The 13,387-nt window shown below is 40.3% G+C and overlaps 1 protein-coding gene across 1 annotated transcript in view; it reads right to left on the bottom strand.

Moving 5' to 3' along the window:
- Nucleotides 1-13,387, bottom strand: part of nfxl1 (nuclear transcription factor, X-box binding-like 1) — a 105,390-nt gene that overhangs the window by 61,412 nt on the left and 30,591 nt on the right. Inside the window, exon 12 of the mRNA XM_072252755.1 lies at nt 1,395-1,515. Within this exon, the coding sequence (XP_072108856.1) occupies nt 1,395-1,515 (121 nt within the window). The remainder of the gene's footprint in view (nt 1-1,394; nt 1,516-13,387) is intronic.

Here is a 13,387-nt window from a genome sequence, read left to right as displayed (position 1 = left end):
AGAACCATGTTACCATTGTACCAGTAAAGTCTAGTAGCGTAGTAGCCTACGCAAGTGGGCTACGCCGTTGTGAGCATTTATACTTGTGCATTGGTGTGTCTGCGTTGCTCTGCAATTCACCGCCAAAACACTAGTTGGCAGTAGGCTTTCTACGCCACTGTGAAACTCAACACAAAGAAACTCAAACTTCAAACAATAGCGACCGAAACTGAAGGAGGGTGAATTTTCTGTGCTTGTCCGGCCACTGAGAGACATGGACAAGGGAATGCATTTCAGATATTTTTGGATGCCGGCAGGTAGATTTGACGATTTGGTTCATTGTCTCCAACCATTTATTTTGCATCAGTGTACGCACAGTATACTCAGAGACTGGCAATCACCATTCAAGTTTTAGCTTCAGGTGGAAGTCAACAGGCTGTAGCAGCTAGCTACAAACTGGTGTCAAGCACAGGGTCCTCCATAATTTCGGAGGTCTGTAAAGTTTTACGGAAAGCATTGCTGCAGCCAGAGTTCCTTCCCTGCCCTTCAGTCGCCCAATGGGAAGCCATTGCAGCGTAGGAGGAAATGCGATGCTACCAAGCAGACCAATCACAGTTGTTGCGGTCTGCGTCGCCGCGGCACACAGTTACATTTTTGGGGAGGTGCACATCAGGCTACGGCGTAGATTTTACGCAGAAGTATAAATCGGCCTTGATGCTGATCTGATCTATTTGATCTTTATAATACAACATTAGAAAATATGGGCCTCAAGTATAAGAGAGATATTTTAAACGATCTAGAACATTTACAAATTTTAAAGCAAATAAACATCTGCAAAATTTCCACTCCTTAATTTCAAGTAACAAGAACAGATCAAAAGCAATTAAACAAACCACTTTTTCCCCTAGAAAAAGAACTTACAAGAAAACAATTGTCATGTGTCATAACTTGAGAAGCAAATAATGATGCAGGTGATCATGGGAAAGAAGACTACCTCACTTGAAATGTTTTTACAACTGAGCAGGATCTCAAACTGCCATATTTTTTTTTTAAAAGAAGTGTTTAATATCAGGCAAGATCTCCATCCTCACATAATGTAATTTGAATGAATTAAGTATCAAAGTACTCAAATCCACAAAAAGAATATGGATATGGTTCACTAAAATCTTGACCAAGTTAAGCAGACTTTTTGAAGAAACTATATTACAATATCGACCCAAGCCACACTAGCGCTATCCCTACACCGCATCATAGATTTTATGGAACAGCAATTCACAAGCTTGCTTTACAAACATATCCTAACAGCACTGCGAGGTTTAACATTTCTCTTCCAAAGTTTTTCTAGCCAGAACAAGATTAGAAAATATTACAACAATAAGTAATATATTTAATATTCCTCGATCTATCAGACTTACCTGCATAGTTCTTTGCACCTTGGAGGCTTGGTTGTGCGTTCTCTGCCACAGGGTACAATTAGAACAGTTGCACTGCAATTACATTTAACTTCTATAGTCTCAGGACACGGGTAGCAAGCACCTAGGAAATTGAAAGATATATTTAAACAAAATAATTAACTTAAATGGCAGGTTCAATTCAATTGTACCTTAATTAAATAATTAAAATTAAAATGTATTCCTTTCCTCACATTTTCCTCAATTCATGATGTTTATTCTGTGCTACCTCTAGATTAGAAGGTAATGAAGGACACTCTTAAAATTAACAGATTTGAGGCATGGAATCATTTTTTAAACTTATACTGAGAGCCTGTTATCAATCAGCATTAATAGTACAGGAAAGTAGTTTGTAACAAAAAAAAGGTTTTAGACAGCATACATGCATTTGATGATAAATTCCAAGAAATAAGGCTATTTCTTATTTTTCCAAAAAAAAAGGGATTGCACCTTAAGTACATGCCTTCTAAACATCAACAAAATTCAGGGAACCCCATGTTACAGCTGTTCAGGTTAAAGAAATTCACTCTTACAGAATTTAAATGAGAAAATGTAAATAAATAAATTTGAATGTTTAATGAACTCGCACGTTTTATCAACTTGCAATAGTGAACAGGTTTCCATAATTGAAAATCATGAAACAGACTGCTTTTTGGGAACAAACTCCTTCCCCCCCTCTAAAAAAAAAACGCAAAAGCTGCCTATATGTAGGTATTTTGTTTTAATCCAAAAAGTTCAAGTAAACAAATTAAGCTGAAGGAATACACCGTAAAATCAGAACATGGTGCTGAACTAGCAGATTTCCAACTGTTTTAATTCACTTCTTCTATTAAAAAAAGGATATTACACAATACAATAATAAATTTACCAGAGAACAGTCAGTTCCAAGAAAACACAGGAACCAGGGTCACAATGAACTAGATGCTGAACTACTGAGATGCCCAAAAATCCAGACAGCAGATTATCAGAGTTTTACTGTCGCACTACAATGAGAATGTAATAGTCTAGGTACGGTTGAGAGTAGATACCAAGTCTGTCAGGAATGAAGAGCTTCAGCCATCTGGAAAGACTCATTAGTCTGGTTTTACTTTTTTGGAACAAAGGCTGAATGGATATTAAACTGAGATGTGTAAAATTTAGGTGCCAAATTAGAGTGGATAAGAAATATTTTCCCTAACAGGAGCGTCATGAAACTAGCTATGATAGATTTAAGTAATTGGTGCAAGTGCAAGATGGGAATGGAGGGAAGAATTATTCACCCAGAATAATGCTATAATCCAGGTCTAGTATTTAGAGCCTTGAATGAACAATAGGAAATGTAAGCCCTCTTTGCATTTAAGAACAATGTACTATAATGTAAACTGTGGACACAAATGATAAAAAATGGTACAAGGCAAAGTTAAGTTAGCATGGACATAGTGGAATGACTTTTTGTACTGTAAATTTCCAGACTGAAATTCAACATTCACTTCAATGTGCAAGCACAGTCTTTGAACTTCCAAGGAAAATGAAATCTGCAAATCAAAACCTTAAACTTGGCACAAAACTCAGTCTCACCCAGTGGTAATCCTGCAATTTTATATGCTGCCTATATTTGGAACATATACAGTAGGTAGCTCAAAAGGACCAGCAATGTCATCTTTGCAAAATCCTCCAAATCTACAGGCAGGAAATCTAGGCCAGTATTCCCCTGGTGGTGGCACGAGTTACAACAGCTCTACTGGAATGGCCACATAATTAGCATGTCCAACATCAGACTCCAGAAAATAACGCTAATTTGAGCTCCAATTTAGGATGAGATTAGCAGATGCACAAAGGAAATGATTAAAGGATGAAAATGTACAGAGTTAAACAGTCCTACACTGACACATTGGATGAAAAATCTCGGAGTGTTGTCACACAGTCAAAAGCAGTCGTAGAAACTAAACAGATAATGAGAGAAGGTACTAAGGATATACAGGCCCAAGGCAAAGGGGGTGAAGACATACAGTGCTTAATTCTACTCACCGTTTCTTAGCAATGAAAACATGCAGCAAAAAGAACATTATGCATTGATTGTGTAGTGAAGGTTACTTGCCCAACATCAACACTAGGAAATAATCTAATCGCCTGTTCTTGACATTTTACAGTAATAACATCACATATTTTTTCTACCATAAATACGCTAGAGATCACTATTGACGAAAATCTTAAATGGACCTAGGCAGTGGTCCCCAATCACCGGGCTGCAAAGCATGTGCTACCGGGCCGCGAGGAAACAATATGAGTCAACTGCACCTTTCCTCATTCCCTGTCACGCCCACTGTTGAACTTGAACACATGTGAGGCCATTACCCACGCGAGGTTATCAGTCGGTCATTAACTTACACCGACTCGATGAGTAAAAAACAAACGTCGCTTGAGAGTTTCCTTGGAAGAGATGGAAGGGGACATAAAAGGCCTAACGATGATGATAACGCAGAGACAGCTGAGGCCGAGACTGCAAAAGAAAAGAAAGCTTCCTTCAACAGAAAATATGGCTAGCCGTATTGCTAAGGCTAAGAAGCCTTTCACTGTTGGTCAAGAATCGATTCTGCCTGCCGCCAAGGACATGTGCCGTGAACTGTTGGGAGAAGCTGCAGCTAACAAGATGGCACAGGTTTCTCTTTCAGCTACCACAGTTTCAAGGAGAATCAATGACATAGCGGAGGACATCGAAGCACAGCTGTTGGAACGGCTTAATGAGTCTGGTTTCACTACCCGAGTCAAAGAGGTTGCTCCTGAGTGCCAGTCTAACATTGTGTCACACACAGGAAAACGCTGGCTAGCCGAAAAATGTCACCTGATCTTAACAGCGTATTGAGTGACATTGTTGAAGTTATCAATTACATCAAAGCAAAAGCCCTTAACTCACGTTTGCTTGAGCAGCTTTGCGAGGAAATGGATGCAGAGCACAAACGCCTTCTCTTACACACTGAAGTCAGGTGGCTATCAAGGGGGAGAGGCCTGGCCAGGGTTTTTGAGTTAAGAGAGCAACTACAGAGATTTCTTTCAGGAAAAAAAGTCACCACTGGCAGCACACTTCAGTGACAAGGAGTGGATAGCAAAACTCGCTATCTGTGTGACATCTTCAACCTGCTCAATGAACTCAATTTGTCACTTCAGGGGAGAATGACAACTGTCTTCAAGTTAGCAGATAAAGTGTCTGCTTTCACAGCCAAACTAGAACTGTGGGGATGGCAAGTGGACAGGGGCATATTTGACATGTTCCCAACATTAGCTGGGAATTTGGGAGAGACTGAGGCTCACAGCTGGTGTGCGAACACCCATCTTTGCTGTTGATAGAATATGAGTGTTACTTCCCAACCGCAAATGACCCAAGACGTGCAATGGGCCCGTGATCCATTTGTGAATGTCCCCGGTGAATCATCCATGTCAGCGCGGGAAGAAGATCAACTCCTCGAGCTTGCAAATGATGGTGGGCTGAAAAGTATGTTTGACATAACATCTCTGCCAGCATTCTGGATCAAAGTCAAGGCTGAATATCCTGAGATAGCCACGAAAGCACTGAAAACATTCCTTCCATTTCCAACATCATATCTCTGCAAAGCGGGGTTTTCTACAATGAATGCAACGAAAACTAAATTGCGGAATAGACTGGACATAAGGAACCCCCTTACGACTTATAATTGACTTATCACTATATTCATGGGAGGAAAATAGGCGCTGAGTGTTTAATATTAAATTTGTTAGATAAACCCTTTTAGAAACGAAATTGGGTGTATTAGCCACTGATAAGTGACTTATAGTTGACTTATCACCTACATTCCAGTCACGATTAACACCACCCCACCCCCACTGCCCCCCCCTCCGGTCGGCTGGTCCGCAAGAATATTGTCAATATTAAAACGGTCCACGGTGCAAAACTAAAGCTCCCCACTCAACACTTGGAAAATACCATCAGTCTGAGGACTGCAGCTGGTTTATGGCTCACACCATCACCTTGCAATTTGCCTATACTCAGTAAATAAACAAACGGATCCATCATATTGCTAGATGCTAAACCTATCCACCCTATTGCAAAGCTTGCAGGAAATACATATCAAATACAAGTCTATACTACAAACTTAAGACTATATCCACAGACTTCTTGGCACAAGGAAAAGGGATAATGAAGAATGGTCTTCAAGTTCAACCACAGCAGACCAAAACCAGTGTACTTATTGTCAAGTTTAAATGGCAATTACAAAAACCTCGTTCAATAGCAGTATTTATGTTTGGAACACATATCCCTTCAACATTTTCTGTACGTGCCATTTTCCAGATCTGAAAAGATGACCTATACCAATATTGAACTAGGTCACTTTTCATAGAAATAACCTTTTTCATCGAAGTAACCTTTTTCATTTACAATCTGATTTCGAAAAAGAGCATGTTTAAAGCTTAAGGTCACTCCAATGAACTAAATTTAATCAAAATACAAAAAGATAGGAAATGCAGAATTTGTTTCTTCATAGCAAAATGAAATTGACTGCTAAGCTACTGATGGATTTTTTTTAAAATCAGGAAGATCTTATGGTCTTTAAAACCCTTCCCATTCGACGACTCTACTCTTACCTCCAATATCAGAAGAGCCCAAGGACAACTGTTTTGTCATCAAGATTAAGATCATTTAAGTCAGTCTCTGATGATTTTATTCCCCTCTTCCCCTAAGCTCAGGCCAAATTTCTATAGCTTTCCTCACCCCAAATCACAAATTCCAATATTCCTCAGTTGTCTCCCATCTTCCTTCATGTTCCTCCTCAGTTTACCTTTATCTGCATGCCAAACTAAAACGTTGGCTAGCCAACTTCCTTCCTCTGCTCCAATCACATTATCTGGTGTTTCTAACATCTCTCTCCTGGGATGAGTCATTTATCATCCCTTTCCTCCCAAATTCAAACCTGAATGCTAAATGGTTCTCAATAGTTGCTCATTGAATCTTTTTTTTTTTGAAGAGGTTATCAAAAAGGTAGATGAGGGTTCGGCAGTCGATGTTGTTTATTTGGACTTTAGCAAGGCCTTCGACGAGATCTGACATGGTAGAGTGGTCCATAAGATTAGGTAACATGAATCCAGAGAGAGTTACTTAAGTGGATTCAAAATTGGCTCAGGAAAGGATGCAGAGAGTAGTTGAAGGTTGTTTCTCAGAATGGAGGCCAGCGGCAAGTGGTGTGTCACAGGAATCTGCGTTGGGACTCTTGTTATTTGTTTTTTTTAAATAACTGATTTGGATGAAGATGCACAAGGCTTGATTAGTAAGCTTGCGAGTGACGTGAATAAGGAGGTACTGATAATAGTGAAGTTACCATCGATTATAAGGGGGTCTTGATCAATTAGGAAAGTGAGCCAAGATATAGCAATGGATTTCAATATGGATAAGTGTGAGTTGATATTTGGGAAAGTCAAACCAGCATAGGACTTGAACTGTGAATGGTAGGGCATGAAGGAGTGTAACGGAACAACAGGACCTAGGAGTAAAACTGCACTGTTCATTGAAAGCAGCTTCACAGGGCACAGTTAAGATGGTACCAAGTGACTGCCTCTTCAAACTCATCTGCAGAAACATCTTAAATTCCTCTCTTTAGTATCTTTTTCCCCCTTTGCCAAGTGACTGGGGTTCTATCGTGGTCCTGATCAGCAACAGCACTCTATTTTTTTTTATTACGGCAAATGAGTTTCTGCTTCTGGAGCTCACCAGTTGACCACTTTCCGACATTCTCCAGCACAGCCTGGAAGATGGCACCTCCAGGATGTGGCCCTGCACAGCCCTGTGGACGACCAATTCCCGGCCGGTGTTGCCGACTGAGGCGTCGCAGGCGGAGGAACATCAGGTTTCACTGTGGCAGACCTACAGACCTAGGCCTCTATAGTCGAGCGATCATAGTCTCCCTCTTTCTCTCAATGGCTTTCGGAGCTTGCTGTCGATTCTCAGTCGGAGAGTCTTAGAATAAAAAACGACGCGACAAACTGTGATGCCATAACTGTTGGTTAACTGCAACTGTTAGTCTTCCTTTTCACTGTGAAATAGGTGTCATTTCTCTGCCTCTTGTAAGTGAGAGAGAAAGCACCTGTGGTATGTCGAACTGTCAAGTAAACAATACTTTTTGTTGACTGCAGATCATGGTCTCTCTTTGGGTGCTTTGCTATTGCTTGGTGGGTGGTGGATGCTGATGCATCTTTACTGAAATGGTTGGGGGGAGAGGAGAGAGTTATGCATTGATGCTTGCTGCTGCTTGCACAGGGGGGTTCCTTGGGGTTCTAACGTGTTCCTTCATTCGTTTGGGGTTCTGTTTCTCGTGGATATGTGCAAAGATCAAGTATTTCAGGTTGTACACTGTATACATTCTCTAATAATAAACGGAACCATCTGGACCATTTGACAGGGTGGTGAAAAAGTGTTTACCTTCATCAGGTAGGGCACTGAGTACAAGAGTTGGGAAATTACGTATAGTTGTACAAGTTGTTGGTAAGGCCATACTTGGTAACATTGTGCACAGTTTTAGTCATCCTGTTATAGGAAAGTTGTGATTAAACTGGAAAGAGTGCAGCAAAGATTTACACAGATGTTTTCAGAACTAGAAGGCCTGAGTTCTAGGGAGGGGTTGGCCAGGCAGTCTTTATCCCTTGGAACATAGGAGAATGAGGGTCAACCTCACAGAAGCGTTTAAAATTAAGAGAGACATAGATAAGGTGGATGGCAACTGTCTTCTCCCAGAATAGGGGAGACCCAAACTAGGATGCAAAGATTTCAGGTGATAGGCGAAAGATTTAAAAGAGACCTGAGGGGCAAAATTTTGACTCAGAGGGTGGTGAGTATATGGAACAAGCTGCTGGGGAAAGTGGTTAAGGCAGGTACAATAGTGTCATTTAAGCAGTATTTGGACAGGTACATGGAGGGATGAGGGCTTAGAGATATATAGGCTGAACGCAGGAAATTGGAACTAGTTGAGTGGACACATGGTCAGCATGGAGCTATTGGATTGTAGGGTCTGCATCCACGCTGTATTGCACTATGACTCTTACAGTTTGATAACCTGTCATTTTATTGAAATAAACACTTGGTCTCTCCATCAATAATGCCTGCCAGAGCTTTTCCACAGCATTTTTAATTTCAGATATCCAGTACCTAAAGTAATTGATACTTCTAAGTTGAAAGACCAAGGGTTATGGAGAAATTTGAGTATACATCGTGAACAAATTTCACAAATTCAGATGTTTTCTTCAATTTAATTTAGAAACTAAAAATGACTAAGTTCTTCATAAGATGAAACAAAAAGGACAAATTTACTTCAATACAGATATGAATGGTCAAAAGATAAAGCATTCATTCCAATGGAACCTTAATACACACTTTCTGGAATATGATTATCACAAGGTCCCAAGCATAATTCACATTAATTGTAAACTTATTTCGCTTTAATGAAAACTAGAAACCCTATCTACAGATACATATTACTTCATAAAATTAATAGTTCGAACAGAAAACAGAAGAAAAATTTTCTATGGAAATCATATATTTTCACATCAGCTAAAGATTATTAGATACTTTCCCTCCAATTTGTAATCAAAAATATATGAAAAGGATTTATATAAAAGAGGGTTAATCTCATCTCAAATGAACAAAAGGATAATTTTTGGTTAAGAATAAATAATATATAAAAAGAAAAGAAGAAACCACAACAGGATATTTAAGAATAAAATGCGCTTACAAAGTATATAATGTTAATTTTTAATTGTATTACATTTATAAGTTTCTTAACATTTACTCTGTTAATTAACTTTGTTAATTTAAAATTTTAAAAATCAAGTTGAAATGCTGGTGAGAACAGAAACCCTTACTGTTACTGAATCTTCCGGATGAGTTAACACGTTTTACGAGGCCTGTAAAAAGTATTTACCGCCCTCTCCAGAAGTTTTCATGTTTTATTGTTTTCCAACATTGAATCAAAGTGGACTGAATTTGGCTTTTTTGACAGTAATCAACAGAAAAAGATTATTTTGTGTCAAAGTGAAAACAGATCTCTACAAAATAATTACAAATATAAAACAGAAAATAATTGATTGCATAAGTATTCACCCCCTCCCTTTAATATGACACACTATATCATCACTGATGCAACCAATTGATTTTCAAAGTCACATAATTTATTAAATGGAGATCACAATGTGCAGTCAAAGTGTTTCATTGATTGTAGAAAAAAAACTTGTATCTGGAAGGTCCAACCGCTGGCAAAAACTACAGCGCAAAGACAAAAGAACACTCCAAGCAACTCCGCAAAAAGGTTATTGAAAAGGACAGGTCAGGAGATGGATACAAGAAAATTTCAAAGTCACTGAATATCTATTAGAGTACAGTTAAGCCAATTATCAAAAAAATGGAAAGAATATGGCACAGCTGCAAATCTGCCTAGAGCAGGCTGTCCTCAAAAACTGAATGACCATGCAAGAAGGGAATTAGTAAGGGAGGCCACCAAAAGACCTATGACAACCCTGGAAGAGTTACAAGCTTCAGTGGCTCTGAGATGGGAGAGACTGCACATATAACAATTGTTGCCTGGGTGCTTCACCAGTTGCAGCTTCATTGGAGAGTGGCAAAGAGAAAGCAATGGTTCAAAAAAAAAAAAAAAAAAAAAAAAAAAAAATCTCTGAAGTCAGCTGGAAGAAGGTTCTATGGTCTGATGAAACCAAACTTGAGCTTTTTGGCCATCAGACTAAATAAGCCAAACACCACACATCATCAAAAACACACCATCCCTACTGTGAAGCATGGTGGTGGCAGCATCATGCTGTGGGGATGCTTCACTGCAGCAGGCTCTGGAAGGCTTGTGAAGGTAGAACATAAAATGAATGTAGCAAAATACAGGGAAATCCTAGAAACATAGATAGAAACATAGAAAACCTACAGGAAAATACAGGCCCTTCGGCCCACAATGCTGTGCTGAACATGTACTTACTTTGGAAATTACCCCAGGTTACCCAAAGCCCTCTATTTTTCTAACCTCCATGTACCTATCCAGAAGTCTCTTAAAAAGACCCTATTGTATCCACCTCCACCACTGTCACTGGCAGCTCATTCCACGCACTCACAACTCTCCGCCTGAAAAACTTATCCCTGACATCTCCTCTGTACCTACTTCCAAGCACCTTAAAACTGTGCACTCTCGTGTTAGCCATTTCAGCCCTGGGAAAAAGCCTCTGACTATCCACACGATCAATTCTCTATCACGTCAGTTCTCATCCTCTTCCTATAGATGTTGCCTGGTCTGCTGCGTTCACCAGCATTTATTGTGTGTGTTGCTTGAATTTCCAGCATCTGCAGATTTCCTCATGTTCTCATCTTCCATTGCTTTTCAAGGAGAAAAAGCTAAGTTCACTCTACCTATTCTCATAAGGCATGCTTGCCAATCCAGGCAACATCCTTGTAAATCTTCTTTGCACCCATTCTTTAGTTTCCACATCTTTCCGGTAGTGAGGTGACCAGAACTGAGCACAGTACTCCAAGTGGGGTCTGACCAGGGACCTATATAGCTGTAACATCACCTCTCAGCTCTTGAACTCAATCCCATGGTTGATGAAGGCCAATGCACCATATGCCTTCTTAGCCACCAGTCACACAGCTTTGAGCGCCCTATGGACTCGGACCCCAAGATCCATCTGATCCTCCACACTGCCAAGAGTTTTACCATTAATACTATATTCTGCCATCATATTTGACCTACCAAAATGAACCACCTCACACTTATCTGGGTTGAACTCCATCTGCCACTTCTCACCCCTGTTTTGCATCCTATCAATGTCCTGCTGTAACTTCTGACAGCCTCCACACAAACCACAACACCTACAACCTTTGTGTCATCAGCAAATTTACTAACCCATCCCTCCACTTCCTCATCCAGGTCATTTATAAAAATCACGAAGAGAAGGGGTCCCAGAACAGATCCCTGAGGCACACCACTGGTCACAAATCTGCATGCAGAATATGACCCATCTACAACCACTCTTCGCCTTGTTACGATTTCATAACGTACCAGCAGTAAAAGATGACCAATTGAGTCGGGTTCTAATATTAAAGCCACTATATTTATTTACATCTATTCAAAAATATAGAAAATTAAATAAACTACGTTCTTAAACAGAAGTTAACAGTGTCATGCATCTATAGCTCCGTTACAGTTAAACTTAGAACCGGTTCTTAACAAATCTTACTCAAGCGCAGTCTTAAAGTGGCAGTCCAGAGAGTCCCAGTAATTCACAAAGTAGGTGAGATAAGAGGCTTCTGGATTCACAATGCAGCGACGAGGCGATCACAACAAATTCCAAAGATTCCACGGCTAGCAAACGAAGAAACGGTTACCGAAGATCCCAGCCAAAGAATACTGTTCCGAAGTCCACGAAGAGCGATTTCACAAAGTGACTGTCATGAAATCCACACCCATGGATGATATGAAGGACTGACGCGTCTCCACAATGCACAGTGTGCCACTAATTAACCCAATCCTTTGGGTATGGGTAAGCGTTAAGACTTTACCCTTCTAGATCGTGAGCTGTTCCTTGATAGCTCGATGTCTGCAGTCTTCACTGTCTCTCTCTTTCCTTCGACTCCTTCTCAGCACTACGACATTCCTTTTATACCGTCGGCATACGTCATAAGGTAACGCTCAAAGAAACGAAACTGTGGACTCCCAGTAAAAACGAAACTGGAGACACGTAACAGCCTTCTGTGTGCAAGCCAGTTCTGGATCTGTAAAGCAAGGTCCCCTTGGATCCCATGCCTTCTTACTTTCTCAATAAGCCTTGCATGAGGCACTTCATCAAATGCGTTGCTGAAATCCATATACACTACATCTACAGCTCTACCTTCATCAATGTGTTTAGTCACATCCTCAAAAAATTCAATCAGGTTCATAAGGCACAACCTGCCTGTGATAAAGCCATGCTGACTATTCCTAATCATATTATGCCTTTCTAAATGTTCACAAATCCTGCCTCCCAGGATTTCCTCCATCAACTTACCAACCACTGAAGTAAGACTCACTGGTCTATAATTTCCTGGGCTATCCCTACTCCCTTTCTTGAATAAGGGAACAACATCTGCAACCCTCCAATCCTCCAGAACCTCTCCCGTCCCCATTGATGATGCAAAGATCATTGCCAGAGGCTCAACAATCTCCTCCCTTGCTTCCTACAGCAGCCTGGGGTATACCTCGTCCGGTCCCGGTGACTTATCAAACTTGATGCTTTCCAAAAGCTCCTACAAATCCATTTTCTTAATGTCTATATGCTCAAGCTTTTCAGTCCACTGTAAGTCATCTATACAATAGCCAAGGTCTTTTTCAATAGTGAAAACTGAAGCAAAGTATTCATTAAGTATCTCTAGTACCTCCTCCAGTTCAATACATACTTTTCCACTGTCACATTTGATTGGTCCCATTCTCTCACGTCTTATCCTCTTGCTCTTCACATACTCATAGAATGCCTTGGGCATTTCCTTAATCCTGCTCGCCAATGCCATCTCATGGCACCTTCTGGCTCTCCTAATTTCCTTCTTAAGCTCCTTCCTGCTAGCCTCAATCTTCTAGATCTCTAACATTACCTAGTTTTTTGAACCTTTTGTAAGCTTTTATTTTCTTCTTGACTGGATTTCCAACTGCCTTTGGGGAAATTAAAATCTCCCATCACAACAACCCTGTCATTACTGCACCATTCCAAAATCTATCTCCCTATATGCTCCATGATGTCCCTGTTACTATTGGGTGGTCTATAAAAAACACCCAATAGAGTTATTTACCCCTTCCTGTATCTAACTTCCAGAGACATAGTAGGCAATCCCTCCATGACTTCCTCTTTTTCTGCAGCCATGACACTATCTCTGATCAGTGCCAAGCCCCCACCTCTTTTGCCTTCCTCCCTGTCCTTTCTGAAACATCTGAAGCCTG

The sequence above is a fragment of the Mobula birostris genome, chromosome 3 (assembly GCF_030028105.1).
Source record: "Mobula birostris isolate sMobBir1 chromosome 3, sMobBir1.hap1, whole genome shotgun sequence".
Lineage (NCBI taxonomy): Eukaryota > Metazoa > Chordata > Chondrichthyes > Myliobatiformes > Myliobatidae > Mobula > Mobula birostris.
This window is presented reverse-complemented; position numbering and strand designations above follow the sequence as displayed.